The sequence below is a fragment of the Temnothorax americanus genome, unplaced genomic scaffold (genome assembly GCF_048541705.1).
Source record: "Temnothorax americanus isolate GAGA-0224 unplaced genomic scaffold, ASM4854170v1 Scaffold11, whole genome shotgun sequence".
NCBI lineage: Eukaryota > Metazoa > Arthropoda > Insecta > Hymenoptera > Formicidae > Temnothorax > Temnothorax americanus.
Window position 1 is genome coordinate 3,671,810 of NW_027509242.1, and position 15,122 is coordinate 3,686,931.

General features: G+C 47.6%; 2 protein-coding genes across 2 annotated transcripts in view; one reads left to right on the forward strand and one right to left on the reverse strand.

The window, feature by feature from the left end:
* The window catches only part of LOC143905691 (uncharacterized), a 262,762-nt gene that overhangs the window by 192,369 nt on the left and 55,271 nt on the right, over positions 1 to 15,122 (forward strand). The gene's annotated exons all lie outside the window — the stretch shown is intronic.
* LOC143905678 (uncharacterized) overlaps positions 1 to 15,122 on the reverse strand; it is an 80,025-nt gene that overhangs the window by 55,892 nt on the left and 9,011 nt on the right. Inside the window, exons 2-3 of the mRNA XM_077421232.1 lie at positions 13,568 to 14,037; positions 1,061 to 2,290 (exon numbers count right to left, since the gene is read on the reverse strand). Of these exons, the coding sequence (XP_077277358.1) occupies positions 1,061 to 2,290; positions 13,568 to 13,742 (1,405 nt within the window). The 5' untranslated portion in view covers positions 13,743 to 14,037. The remainder of the gene's footprint in view (positions 1 to 1,060; positions 2,291 to 13,567; positions 14,038 to 15,122) is intronic.

Consider the following 15,122-nt stretch of genomic DNA (forward strand, 5'->3'; position numbering starts at 1 on the left):
AAAAACACATCAGTGAGGCAAAATACAAAAAATCACAATCAGTGCCTCCCTCTCTCTTTCGCTTTCTTTCTATTGTGACACAGCTCGTTCAAAAAACGAGAGAAACGGGTGGAAAGAACGTGTTCTGAACGAACTTTAAGCGTAAGACGACCGCCACCGAAAGCTCACGGTTAAACAAAAAAAAACAGACGAATAATAATAAAACAAAATTGATAAATATATCCCGTCTGTTTCTTCTCTTGCTCTTTTACGTATTATCCAGCCAATATTCGAAATGCTTTTGAAAAATATATCGAATGGATGTCGAGCGAAGAAGAATACAAGCGAGATAAAAATAATTTCTAAGAAAGTGAACGGAGAATATCTTTAAAGTTAAATAAAATTGAAAATTAACAAGTTTAAAACGTAAGAAAAAGTAATAATATATAAAACCAGGAAGAAAAAAAACGCATTGGCGTCGATTACGTTGAGCTTATATAAATTGCACAAAATATTGTATGTCAGATTCTTCGATAATGCAATATAGTATTAAAAAAGTGAGATAAAATAAAATGCGCACAAAGACTAACTGAAATTTATGTATTAATATTTTTAATTTCAACAATCGACGCCGGTGCAAAGAAGCGGAACTAAAGATGCCGAAGCAAATAATTACGCAAAGTAACTGATAAATAATTCAAGAAAAAAAATCCCAACATTTTATACGGGAAAAATGTGATTTTTCAGTCATATCTCATTCAGAACGTGCCTTAAAGCTTCAAGGTTTTTAAATTATGAAACAACTCAATATAGAATTAAAAAATTTAATTTTTTAAGTAAAAAAAAAAAAGATTTTACTTATCAAGCTTGTTCCCAAGACTTCAGAGCTTAAAAGAACTTTTATTCAATCATCTAAGATTTTCTAGAACATTTTTCCCGTAAATGATAATGTAAGCAAAGAAAAGAACAAACCAAATACTCGAAATTGAAGACAAATTCCGAAATGAAAAGAAAGATAATCGAAAAAAGAGAAATGAAAAAAAAAAACCAGAAGAAACCGTGATAGGCGCGTGCCGCTTACCGGCGGACGTCCTCGACTTGTTCCTCGGCTTTTGCTGCTGCTGTTGCTGCGCGGAGGGCGAGCCCGGTGTGTTTCCGTGCGCGGCCGCGTGACCGACTAGGAGCTTCGAGTCGGCGCCGCCGGGTAGGCCGCCGGTTGCGTTACCGGCGCCGGCACCGCCGGCATGATGACCGAAAATACCGGCGACCGCGGCTGTACTGCCGTTGTGCGGATTGTGGGACGACGCGGTAGACGACGAGGTGGCGCCGTGATGATGATGATGGTGATGGTGGGTGGGATACTGCAGGTGCTGGTACATATTGTACGCGCTCGCGGCCGGATCGTACTGCGAGCCGGAAGTGGCATGGTGGCTGTTGGTCGCCGCCGCGACAGCCGCGGCCGCGGCCGCGTAACTGTCTCTACAGGGCGAGGCCGCGCCGCCGCCATTGCCACTGCCGCCGCCGCCACCGCTGCCGCCGCCGCCACCACCACCGCCACCACCTCCGCCGCCGGCCGGCACCCCGTTGTTGCTCTGATACGCGTCCTGTTGCTGTTGTTGCTGCTGTTGCGTGGCACTCGCCTGTTGGCTGCCCGTCACATTGCCAGATTGGTTATTACCTTCTCGCTGCTTCACCTGGCCGGCGGACGAGCCGTTCGTGCCGGCGGGACCATTGCTGCCGTTGTTGGAACCGTTGTGTTGCTGATGCGGCGGCGAGGGCGCTCCATGATGGTGGCCGAGCATCACCGTCGGCTTGATGTCGCACGAGCTGGCGCCCGATGCGCCCAGCGTGTCCTGATGGTGCATGAACGCGCCCATTACCGCCGCGTGAGCGACCGCCGCTTGGTACTCGCTGGTGGTACCGCCGCCCAACCCGGAAAGAGGATTACCGCTATTATTATTATTGGCGCTCGTGGAGTTGTTATTGTTCGTGCTGGATGTCGTGCTGGCGGTTATGCTGTCGGGCGTAGCGTCCTTGGGCGGTGTCGGCGGGAAGGAGAAGAGATGGTGGCCGCCGCCACCGTGACTCGACAAACTTCCACTGGTGGGCGGCAGCGAGGATCCCAGAGGACTCTGCGGCTTCTCGTCGTTCACCGAGCCGCCCGTAGTTGCCGTCGTCGGGAATCCCCAAGGTGACTTCGAAGTGTCCGCGCTGCTGCCGGACAGCCACGGGTGGAGAACCGAGCTGTGGAAGTGCGGCCGGCATACCTGGCTCACTGGACCGCTCGACACGCCGCTGCTCGACATCCTTGCTGAAAAGCAAAACGGAACGTGGAACGTTAGACGGATAAGCGTTAATGCATACGCAAATGTGAATAAATTGTCTGTATCGATACGTTTGATATCTAATTAAATATATAAATTCTCATCACAAATCACATATCCTTACATCCCTGGCGAAATCGTTACACGTTACGATGTCGACGAACAGTATATTTCACAATGTGATCTTTTTGTTTTTAAAATAAAAGCAACGAAAGAGTATATAAAGCCCCTTGCACAATAGGCGATAGTCGCTGTCGCTATCGCTATCGCTATCGCCTATTGTGCAAGGGGCTTAAGCATCCTGCGTTTAAAAAGCATTGATCGCTCCAGCTATCAAAGCAAGTTTCATTGCCGCTGCGTGCTAGCTGCCATAAATATTTTTCAAGAACTCTGCCGTACGATGAAGAGCTCGAGCAGGTGTCTCGCGACGATCGTTCGGGAATGGCTTTATCTGAAAATGGTAGCCCACGTGGAGTACAGATGCCGTCGTAGCAACGACCGTCTTGCCGTTGCGAGAAGGAAGAACCTGATTCGTGCGTGCTCGGAATGATGAGATTTTATGCCGATCGTAAATGCTGCCTAATTGCGGCAGACGTCTTAATTAAGTGCGATGCCCACTCGTTCGACATGGGGTATTATGGCCCTTCTTCCCTTTGTCCTTATATGGGCGAACAAACGTGTATCACTCTTCGATCGAATTTGAAGCCACTCGCGAATCGCTTTATACACGATAAAGCGCTGAACCTGCGCGCGCGGATTACCCACGCCTAATTAATTCTTCATTAGCAATCTTAATTTCGTTATACGACACCAGGAGCGTGTCATCCGCCGGCGTGATGCCACGCCGACGTCGCCGACGAGATATCGCGCGTTATGTGTGCCCATCGGCTAGACGACTCGCGTTCGCGTCCGTTTTATCGTGCTTATCGACAAGAAAGCGCGCTATGTAAATGTCGGACCGAGAAATGGCGCTGTTCGCCTGACGCTAATTGCGCTCCGAGTCCGAATTAGACCGCGTGTCGCATGTGGAAGTCGCGCGAGAGCGTAATAATGATTTGCGATATCGCCAGGTAACTTTTTTTTTATTCCCGATAATGGCTGGCTTTGCTTTAAACTCGCATTTTCCGTTTCTCGACACGCGGATCGTTGAATTATGTAAAATCACATCGGAGCGCGTCTAAAACGTGTTTTAGATAAAAACTAATTTTTTCGTTTAAAATTGAAGTATTGTTAATGAATTACTCTCGTGCGCTGATATAAATACAATGCACAATGCTGTAAAAACAGTTATATCTCTTTAATGGGAAGATAATTAACATTCGAAAAAGCTGGCGTGGCGTGGTTACGATGTCTAAAATTAGAGTTATATTTGTGGGACAAAAATGAATGGGCAATTACGGCCATCCTGCGACGATACGGTCACCTCTGTCATTAACGACGGTACCGAGAGCTCATAACGCATCAAATTAATTAGCCTCGGTTATTATCTTACGACAACGACGACGACGACGACGACGACTAATTAACCGATCCCCATCTTTCGCCGTCAGCCATCAGGAAAGTGCAGCGTTCTTAATATCCGTGCAAATTTGCGGATGCACATTGTTGCCAGCGAATACCAGAACGTGCATGCGACGCATGCAAACCTGCTTACTTGGCCCAAGTGGCCGATCGATATATCGAGTGGTTCTTGCTAACAACGCCCGTTCCACCATCTTCACGACATACGCTGATAACAAGATGATGTTTTGCCAAACCGCGCTTCGTCTTGTCTTTCTCCCCGGGGCCTTCTGACCGCCTCTCGAATTATGGACATTAATTTTGAACCCCTCGAACTCTCACGTCCGCGTTACGAGAATCTCGCAATTCGCGCAAACGTCGGGAGGAAAAAGTTTCCAAAATTCGCACTTCTTCTTCCGCAAATGTACTCGCAACGTGCGCGAATATAAATTCTATAATTTTTAATACAATTGCAAATTCGTTATTTCAAGCGTGGAGACAAATCTGACGAGATATAAGCGAAACGCTCGTTGGCGTGTATCGCGCGGTTGCAAATAGCGGCGGCCAATCTGCGAAAAGACGCTGTCTAAATTTAGAGAAGCGCGAAACACAATATTACGAATACAGCGAGCGGCGAGATGAGCAGCTGCGGCTCTGTAATTAATCGGAGCCAACGATGGCCTGTCTGTAATTGGATCCGCTGCATCGCGGCGCAGCCGCAATGAAAAGTAAACAAGCTCTATTAGGTGTAGCTACGCTTTCGAATCCTCGACTATTTCATTACACCTTGATATTCATCCCGCTATAACGTTATGCAATATACCCATTCGTTATTTTTTATAACGACAAGACGCGCCCCAATGCGATTCTATTTCCTCCAATTATTCGAGACACCCGGCATTATTACAGGTTGCAATAGCAATTAGACAAAATATACACTGACGGAATGACCGAATGTCGAAGTCAGTCGTTTCGTGTCAGAATCAGTCTTATCGCAACGACGAGCAAGATCGGAGTCGAAGATAAAGACGGTATAGCGGCGAGAAATGCGCAGACAGAGAAGAACACTTCGCACTCTCAACTCAATAAAAACTTCCATGCTGAGCGATATTTATCGCTCTTTCCAATCCCCCTCCTCCTCCTCCTCCTCGACCCTCGTCGTCGCGACTCCGTTTTTACGGGGATTTCACGGGACTTTTTGCCGGCTGGCTCTCCCCCGCGGCACAAAGCGACTCTTCCGTTTCCTTTCCGTTATACCTTCGCCCATGTCGTCTTTGTCCCGCCCTGACTCGCTGACATAACTCTCGCGCGGTTATCTCGACAATATTTATGTCACTCTTGCAATTCTATCTGCGGCCGCCAATCGGTCGTCGAACGCGTCCGCGCAATATGGCTGTCGAACGAGCGGTCAGCTCGAATGTCTGATGTCTCTTTCACCTCGCGCATTCCCGACATTCTGGCGAATGTCGAAGGACCCGCGCTTCAGCTCCCAGATCTAACGCTCAAGGACAATAAACGTGATCGCATCATTATCGTTGTTAAACGTCCGACTGATTGTCTCTAATAAAGTTATTGAGAGCAATAACATTTGGTATCGTTTAAGTATCTCGAAGATATACAAGCGCGGAAAAGGAACGTAGCCACGTTAAAAGATCACCGACTCAAGCAACGTATGTTGTGAATCACGCTTGCTATAAGCGGCAGCGATGCATTTTCGACGAATATGATTTGCTCGCTCCACGAGAGCCACGATCATCCAGAATAACGTTTCCATTCACTCTTGTGGCTCCGCTTTTATGAACCCAGCCGCCAGTTTTCGCACGCGCAATAATCGCTCTCCATAAATCGCCCTACGATGATCACGCTGTTCAGCGCGAGATCGAAAACTTGGCAGCGTGTGGCAATAACGTTGTCTTGCCGGATAGAAGGAAAAAAGAGGACGCGGACGAGCCTTATTATATTATTGCGCTACATATCTGGAAGTTTTTCGAGTGTTCCAAGGCGCTCCGTTGGGGAACGCCCCCCCCCCCTCGTTCAATATTCCGCCGCTCTTTTTCTCAATCACGAATTCGTCTTTGCACTATTAAGGCAGGATTGCCCGTCGATCGGGCCAAAAAATGCCAGATCCGAAAAGAGGCTCACGGATGCCCGCACGTACACGCCGAATATAGCTTGCCGTAGTATATTAATGATGACATTATGCTAACGATATCGATTTTCTCGGCAATCTATCCTATTCTCATACATCAAATTTCAGCTCACAATTAAGTCAATCGGCAGGCTGAAGGGAATGGGAAATCACAAATCACTTTCGAGGTTTCGGAACAGGTAAATCCGCTTAGAAAACACATTTTCTGCTCTGCTCCGCCGTTAGCCGCATCGTTAAATTCCAGATATATATCGCTTCACTCCTCGCGATATTATCCGATCGGCTGATTCCTAGATAATAACGCGGAGGATTTTGCACGGTATCACGCCGTTCGGCGCATCATGAATATTCATGAAAAATCCATGGATATGGTCACTGTTATATCGCGCGAACGAGATCGACACGACTGCAGATAACGTATATACTCGGTCCTTTGACTATATATAATACTGCGCGTTTGTATTTTTTTCCCCCCCTGGCTAATACAGGACGTCGCAACAACGTGCATCCGCTCGTCGTAAAATTGCCGGCGATATTTGTAAACTTTTTTGTTCACAAAAAAAACGGGTCGCGCCACGGGCCACGCAAATTTGTGTAATCCCATCGCTCGGATTTTAATAAGGTCGCTCCGAGCGATTGGGCGGATCGTTTCGGCTTTGGGCTCCGTCTCTCTTACTTCAGCGTATTTTAAATTCGCTCGTCACGGGGCAAGCGATACGCGCGATAACGTCAGAGACGGGTCCACGCCTAAGAAGCGCGATCAAGATCGGTTCGATTAATCGCTTACTCTATCGCCCGCAGTCGAGCGCGCCGAGATGATTCAGGAGCGCCCGCGTCCGCACCCACGCGTTCGGCGAGTAAGTATATGCACGGCCGCGATCTCGTGTTACTTGGTGTTACTTCGCCGAGCGAACAGACGACATTCCGTAATAAATTAATATGATAATCGATAGCGTCGCCGCGCCGAAGCGCCGGAGTTAGCGACGAACCGGAAATAAATCGGGTTCATGGCGCACCTGAGGAACATTGTCGAGCGCGTTGTTTTTTTTTCCTTTTCGTTTTTTCTCCTTCCCCCCACTTTGTTGCGCCATGAAAAACCGCCGCACGGAAACTGGCGGCTATTACGTAACCAATACGCAATTCAATTGCACCGATTTACATTTATATTACTCCGGTCGCGGACAAAGATCAAAGCGGCGCGGCGGAGTGAAAGCCGCGAAAGGCATTTTCCGACGAGTGAAACAAATTCAGCGGGAAAAACAACACGACGACACACGTTTTTTGGAGTCTCGATAGTACTCTACTAATCAATTTTTTTGTCCTTTTCCTTTCTTTGCCTTTGTTTGATTTATGAAATTCAGTTTGATTTATATCTTATGACGTCTATTAAGATGAAAAATATCATTAATAATATAGTAATATAAAAGCGGAAACATTTGCTCTGCGCGAAGCGTAATAACGTTGTCGGAAATATAAAATATGCAATTGTTTGCTCGTTAATGTATTTGATATCTTTTACTCCATTGTCGAATATAGGATCCGATGTGAGCAAATCGGTCATTGAATTTATCGTCGACTTATTTTTGGTTCTACTTCGCACTTCGCCTATTTATTTTTACTAGCTATTTCGTATGCACTTATCTCCAGTACCTATTTTTATCCACACATAACAGCAAAATATCGCAGTATCATGATTATTTCCCAAACGAAGTAAATAGGCGCGGTAGATAAAGTAACGTAGTCCGCGGCGGCTTATCATTATTGTCCCCTGCATTTCTTTCCATCGGCTTTAGCGAAATATATTCCGAGCAGAGGAAAGAATTTCCATTAAAAAAAAAACCTGCCCGCGAAGCTTCTACTCGCCAGATAACGAATAATAATTTGCAAATGCGCGCGCGGTCGCGTTCGCTACACGCCGGCGCGAGAACTACGTCCTCGCAAATATCTATATTTATTTCGCGAATGGACACTGCGCGAGATCTCTGTTTCGCCCGTACGTATCATACACAAAAGCGAGTACTCCAAATAATTAACCACGCCCGAAAGAGCGTGCGCGCGGACACTGACACTTCGCTTTTGTGCGAGACACGGGACAAAGCGAGAGCGAGAGAAGACAGAGAGGAAGAGGCGATCTCAAAGAGTCAAAAGGATTCAAAGCGCCGGCAGGTTCTTCTGAAAGGACGACTCGTCCGTATCGTATCAGAAAGCGCGCTTTATTTCCCGGCCATTTGCCTTCGACGTCGTGTACGTCCCGTCCCGAACCCGCCCCGTCGGGTTCAAAAGAGACGCGCCGGGATCAAGATGCAGCGGAGCTTCAGGCGCGACCAGGGTCGTTACCGCGTTGATCTTATTAATGAAGAAATATCCCGGAGTGATCCCGCTGAAAATTACCGGGCGTATATATCTCGAGCGTTTCTATTATAGGCGAGGAAGAGAATTTCCGAGCGAACACCTGCTTCATTACCATGAAATAGTAATTAATTATTTACTTAGAGAATTATACGACTTATTTTCGCAACGCGCGGATCTGTAAACTGTGAAGCGGCGATTCATTATCATCCTATATACGAGAAGGATTCTTTCCGGAAAATAGATTTTATAGTGGACGATTTGCGTCGAGATGTTTGCACCATCATGACTTCCTTAAAGCATCGATCGAATAACGTGGTGCTCTTTAATTTATTATTATTAAATAAAGAAATAAATAAATAACAAACGTGAAACAGGGTAAAAATAAGCGCATCGACGAATCCGAATCAGATCATGAATTTTTTAAATACGTGAAACTGCTCGACGAGCGAAGCTCCAATTAGTGTCGTTGAATAAGAAATGATATGCTTAAAATATCATCTCGGTTGAAAAACATCCGCCGCCGACCGCGCGTAAACGCTCGGTGTGCGATAAGCATTGTTATCGCGAGCGTCGACAAGGACGAGGAACCGCTCCGCTGAATTTCATTTTCCGTCGAAAAAGAGAGATCCTCCGATGGAAACTCGCTCTCGCGCGTCATTATTCTCGCGGTTAGCGAGGGGCCAATTATCGCCCGCAACAACGACGGCGAGACGCACGCAATCTCAGCGCGGAATAACTAAGTTAACGATTCTCGCGCAAATGACTTTCGTTAGGAGATCCGTGGCGCGCGGGGACGGCCGGCGCAGTTTGCCTCCGAGGGCCAGTTAAGCCCCGGAATGCCCCGAAAGTATCCCACGGGTTAAGGAGCCGCCCCGTTGCTGCGGGAGCTCTCGCGCGCGCGTCTTATAATATAATCCCGGTACGTGCACGAAATTCCCGTGGAAAATAACGTCTCATTTCATCTCAGGCGCCCCTCTCCCCTCCCAGCAGCTTTCGCGTAATAACATGCAATTTCACCCCTATCCACCCGTCCGATCAAGCCTTTCCCTCTCTCTCTCTCTCTCTCTCTCTCTCTCTCTCTCTCTCTCTCTCTCTCTCTTTCTTTCCCTCTCGATCGCAAAAAGGCAATCGGAGTAAGTGTACTCAGGCGAAAAATATACGGCTTAAGAGAATGTAAGTAAAAATTCATTCCACGAAATTGAATTCCCTTTTCACGAAGAGTTCCATGTCGAAGTCAAAGATCGCTGGTATTAGTCGCGAGTGCAAGTCGCTTTGCTATTTTTATGGAACAAGATACGATTTTTCCGAATACCGTTTCTCGGCGCTTATTATCTACGGTATTACGGTCCGGAGAAGGAATTTTGTTTAAACACCAGCGAGATTTAATCGCGGCGTTGGTAGAATCGGTTCTAAAATCTACCCTAAATTCCCGAAGCGCGGGGGCAACGGAGGCGGACGATATACCTCCTCGTCCGAGTTGCGGAGCTACCGCAGTGAACGGAGGAATCACACTATGTCTGTGTCGGAGCTGAGAGACTACGGAGGGAACGAAACGCGGCGACGAGGAGGAAGATTGATCGCGGTGAAGCTGCATCTGCTACGATGAACTAGACAGAGAGAAAGAGAGAGAGAGAGAGAGAGAGAGAGAGAGAGAGAGAGAGAGAGAGAGAGAGAGAGAGAGAGAGAGAGACCGAGCGGAGAAGAGAGAAAGAAAGAGATAGCGATAGAGAAACGACGGGAGAGAGCGACGGAGAGGCCCTTCGGGAGAAGCTCCGCCTTCAGCTGGCGTGTGCATTTGCGCAAGATGGCGCCGATCGGTCGGTGTGTGCCGCGGTTGCACACATTTTGCACACCGGAGCAACGCGCGCGAACGACGCCGCCGTCGGCCGGCCGCGCTTCGCCGTGCCGCTCTCCGGCTCGGCGATGAACAACACCGGATCCTCTTCTCCTTCGTCGTCGTCATCGTCATCGTCATCGTCGACGACGACGACGAGGGTACGGGATCGCGCACGGCGGAGAAGGGAGAGGAGCATGGCGAGGAAGGGACAAGATCTAACATACAAAAGAGATGGAGAGAGTGAGAGATAGAAAGAGAAAAGAGAGCCTCCCGCGTGACCCCGCAATTACGTATGCACCTCTCTCAGACCCCGCGGGCTTCGCGGTTGGCTGCGCTTCCTTCCTGTCTGTGCCGCAACCACTGTGTATTATGCATCCCGCTCTCCGTGCGCGTCCGCCTATCTTGTTTATTTATTTTTTTTCTTTAGCATCACTTCTCGTTGTCCCATCTCTTCCTCTCTCTCCCTCTCTCTCTCTCTCTCTCTCTCTCTCTCTCTCTCTCTCTCTCTCTCTCTCTCTCTCTCTCTCTCTCTCTCTCTCTCTCTCTCTCTCTCTCTCTCTCTCGCTCGCTAAATGTGGCTCCGTCGGAGGGAAATATCTCGGCTTCGGCGTCAAGTGTGCGTGAAAGCGTCTCGCGAATATAGTGTGATTTAGTTTTGTTGGAGTTCCTAAGTTAAAGAATTCTGCCTATACGCAGTTCTACTGCATGCAATTCTATATAGTTTTGCTTGCAGATACTGTCGGTAGTTTTATTTATGAAAAGGCAGACTCATAATAGTTTTCATACACTTAAAAGTTAAACCACCACTTTCGGATTAAGTTGTCGTAACGTCGCCATGGCAATTAAGATCATAAGTACTTCGAAAGATGAACGTTCGTTAGCTGTCGACATTTTTCCGCCCTACTCATCAGCGGCTGTCAAAACTCGGGACGCGCTCGAGCGAGGCTCGGATTTTCCGACGCGGTCATATCTCGAGCGATGAAAATCAAAGGCAACCGACCGTCCGCCGAGTGAAACGGCGGATTTCTGTCGGCGGAAGAAGAAATTGCCGACGCACGGATGTGCCCCGGCAAGAGCGGCCCAGAAGTCGCAAGAAATTCCGCGCTTTTTCCGCGTCGTCTCGACGTACAATCGGACAGCAGATTTGATTCTGATTAGGGGCGCCGTTTTTTGGGGGCCACGAGCTAACAGAGAGTCGAGTATGATCCATGCACGTCGGCACGAATCAGGGATATCGCCTTCCAGGGCCTCAAGATCTGGCCCGGCCCTATCGTGTTTCTTCCTCGGTCCCTCACGCACTTTTTAGCCTTTTGCCTTCCCTCTCGTTTCTCTCATCTCGTCCGTCATTTGTCCTCCGTCTTGTCCCTCTCCCGACGCGTTCTCTCTTTTTCCTACCTTCCTCTTGTTTTGGATTTTCCTCGGCGCGTCGAAGAGACTCGAAATGAAACGCTAGTCTCGTCCTTCTTCGTCTTCTTTTCTTTTTTTTCTCCTTTGTCTTCTTCTTCTCTTCTCATTCTTACACCTATATTTCTCTACCTACGCTATGCTTTTTCATGCTTGGCTAACGGCGAGGAACCGAAGGAGCTATCGAGATTACGTACATCTAGAGCTAGAGTGTACACACCATCGGCCTAGCGCGCCTCCCCTCGAAACGATTCTCTTTTTCTCTTTGCGTGACGCCGTGAAATCTTTTCTCGCGTGGAATTTCTTAAAAGCATAGAGTTAAAAACAGAGAGAAGCGATTTGTTCATTATTGACTAAATTATATACGGAGAAATAGAAAATATCGCATTCGCTTTACGCATTAGCAGCATATTCAAGATAAAACTGACGATATGTAATTTAAAACATATGTGCTAAACCAAAGAACAAAAATTGAAACTGAATTAAAATAGTTAGTCATTTTCAGGAGAAAGCGTTACTAACTTTCGTTCTATTCCCGACAATTTCTGTCACTACAGTTCATTAAACAATTATTACATAAAATAAATACCAAATAAAATTGTTGCAAAAAAACATGTTTCTTAATTTCTAAAGTTGCCAATATAATCTCTCTCGAGATCGCGTTCGCAGTTTCCTCTCTCACTGTACCTCATCTATTTCTTTTTCTATATATTTAATTATATTTTTTACCTTCTCTCTCTCTCCCTTGTACATAACTGTCAAATGTTGTTGCTTTATCCCCCAGTTACGTTATCTCCCAGGAAGACTTCCTTTTTACGAACAACTAATCACACGTTTCCTGCGTTTACGCTTCTCCTTTATTTCACGCCGGTAGCACGCTAATCGTATACTTGCTTTTTGCCGCGCGTTTCTGCCTCTCGCTTAGAGAAGTCTTGTCACTCACGCCGGAGAAGTGGCAAGGGTGGCGCTGTTCGAAATGGAAAGTCATTTGCCTGGCGAGAATCAAGAGAACGTACCTATACAGACCACGAGCGAACGGAGTTAAGTGTACGCGACACGTGAAAAAAAGACGTGGCACGTGGGTACACAACACGTACTCGCGTGTGCTCGAAATAAGTGCACATTCAAGAGCATCTCGAGAGGGGGGGGGGTTGCCTTGTCGCCTGTATTCGGGGGCTCGAGAAGGATTAGCGCTGCGCTAAGAAACTGTCCCAATGGCATGTTACGGTTGTCACTCTCCCGGGCCTCCCAGTGGTACAATGTCACATGCCTATCAGCCGCGGTAGAAATTTAATTATCGAGGCAGGTATCTATAGTCGGAGCGAGGAGGGGAGGAAGGGGAGAGACGAAATGGCGATGCATCAGGGGAGACATTCGATGGCGCTGATAGCCTCGGAGACGCCTCGTTAATTAAATATAGAAATTCTAATTAATGAGTAGTGCCCGCAGAGAGGTGACTGTTCAACGGTCGTTGACCTAACGGCAACGTGAAACACGCAAGAAGCAAGGTGTGCTTTTATCATATAGATTCGCTAAAGCAGGGTTCGCTTCAACTAAGTCTAGTGTATTCGACACCGTGTCGGTTTTTTTTTTCGTAATACTCAACATTCGAAGGAGCAAAGAAGTCGCGAGTTTTCGCGACAAGCTATATTGCTAGTGAGCTAGAGAGCTTCTGCCGTGCACGCATCACTGAGGCGGATTTCAATCGATAACGCTACAAAGTGGCTCGAAGATTATACGTATTATCTTCTTAATAGCGCAGCACGATATCCGCCGCTAAAAAAAAAGGTAAGACCCTTTCTCGAGGGTCTCATCTCGCTTCTTTTAATTTCAACCACGCTAAGTATTCAAAGGAAACGTCGGCGAGAGCAGTCGGTCGTTGAACCGCGACGACAGCTTCTCGGGGAGGAAAAACAGAGAGAAAAACGAGAAGATTAAAAAAAAGCGAGAAAAAAGAGACAAAGAGATAGGAAGAAGGTGTAAGCGATTAAAGGAAAGAGAGAGAACGGCATGTGTACTTACTGTGGGCGTAGTGTGCCGCAGCTGCGGGGTGATGCGCCGTCGGTCCGGCATGAGGGTAGTAACCCCTGTAATCGTTGCCGACCACTCCAGCCACGCCGGCGCCCCCCGAAGGCGGCTCCAACGACCTAGGCGTCTCGTACCACGTCCTAGCGCTCGACTCGCTGCTCATGTCCATCGTGTCCAACGAGATCTCGGTGCGAAGCGATCGCTTGTCGAAGAACGAGCAGGTGAAGTAACGGCGGGAGGAGGAGTCGTGAGAAGAGGGAGGAGAGAGAGAGAGAGAGAGAGAGACGGAGAAGCGGAATGTAGAGCGAGAGAGAGAGAGAGAACGGGCGGCAGGTCGGAGAAGATTAGGAGTACTGCCAAAAACGCCTCTCTTCCTTTTCCGTCGTCCTCGCGACGCCCAGTGGGATCATAGGTAATCTCGGTCTGATTTGCTGAGCGAAAGAAACCTCTTCCTGGCCTCCGTCCTGCGAAACACATCGAACGACATGGGTTAGTTCAGTTGCTTGTTCATCTCAATTGATTATTTTTTGTTTCGCGTTAATTGTTCTATTGTGCGGCGAAAAAAATGTCTCAGTCAGATGGTCAGTGAACTCCGAAAGATATATCTAAGAAGTCTAAACATATACGGAATTATTTTGGGTACCCTTTAGGAGTAAATTATAACAATCAAAAGCGCGTTTGATATCGATTTAAAAAATATACAGTTACTATATACAACACCGAGTATTATCCATAAGATCCACGAGATATATGCAAATGTGGAACGAAGTTAATTGGATGAGTGCTTATTAGTCAAACGCGATCCACGCGATCCGCGCCACACGGTGGGAAAATTCTAACTTTATTAGCAATAAATAATTCCGCGATTTGTACGACCACGTTAAGTGGCTTGAACACGTGCGCGCGCGGCGCATTAATTAATTATATCATTCGCAATAGCAGGTGATACGCGCGGCGGCCAGACTTGACTTAATAAGACACTGTCAAATCCGCGAAAATTATTACTATATTAATTAATCGATCAATAGCCCCCGATTTCACCGCGAGAGGATAACGTTCCGGCGATATCTCTCTCTCGACACGTCATTTCAATAAAGCCGTCGCTCGGCCCGACTTTCTCGGATTCTGGGCGCGATCGTGTTAACCGCGATACACGAATGTATATAGGTACGGGATAATGAACAACTTTGTAACGTGCACGACGACAAGCTACGCCCGTCCGTTCGCGCCGCACCGGTTTACGTATGGCGTCCTTACCGGCTTTCCGCCGATATCGCCCTTGTCGCGTAAAAGGAAGAACGGCGTGTCATGAGCAGGGCGGACACGCACGCAGTAAATTAATATACCGAAACACGAGACGCTTCAATGATTCTTTCATCGCGTACAAGCTGCATAATGCGCCGCCTGTTTTGAGACGTCCTCTCTCTCCTCCTTTCTCCCTTTTTCTCTCTTTTTCTACCGCGAACCGGACGCGAAAACGGGAAAGACGCGAGACGATTCGCGAGCGATCGAAACGAAGCGCCATTCTTGCTTCATCGAGCTCGGTAAC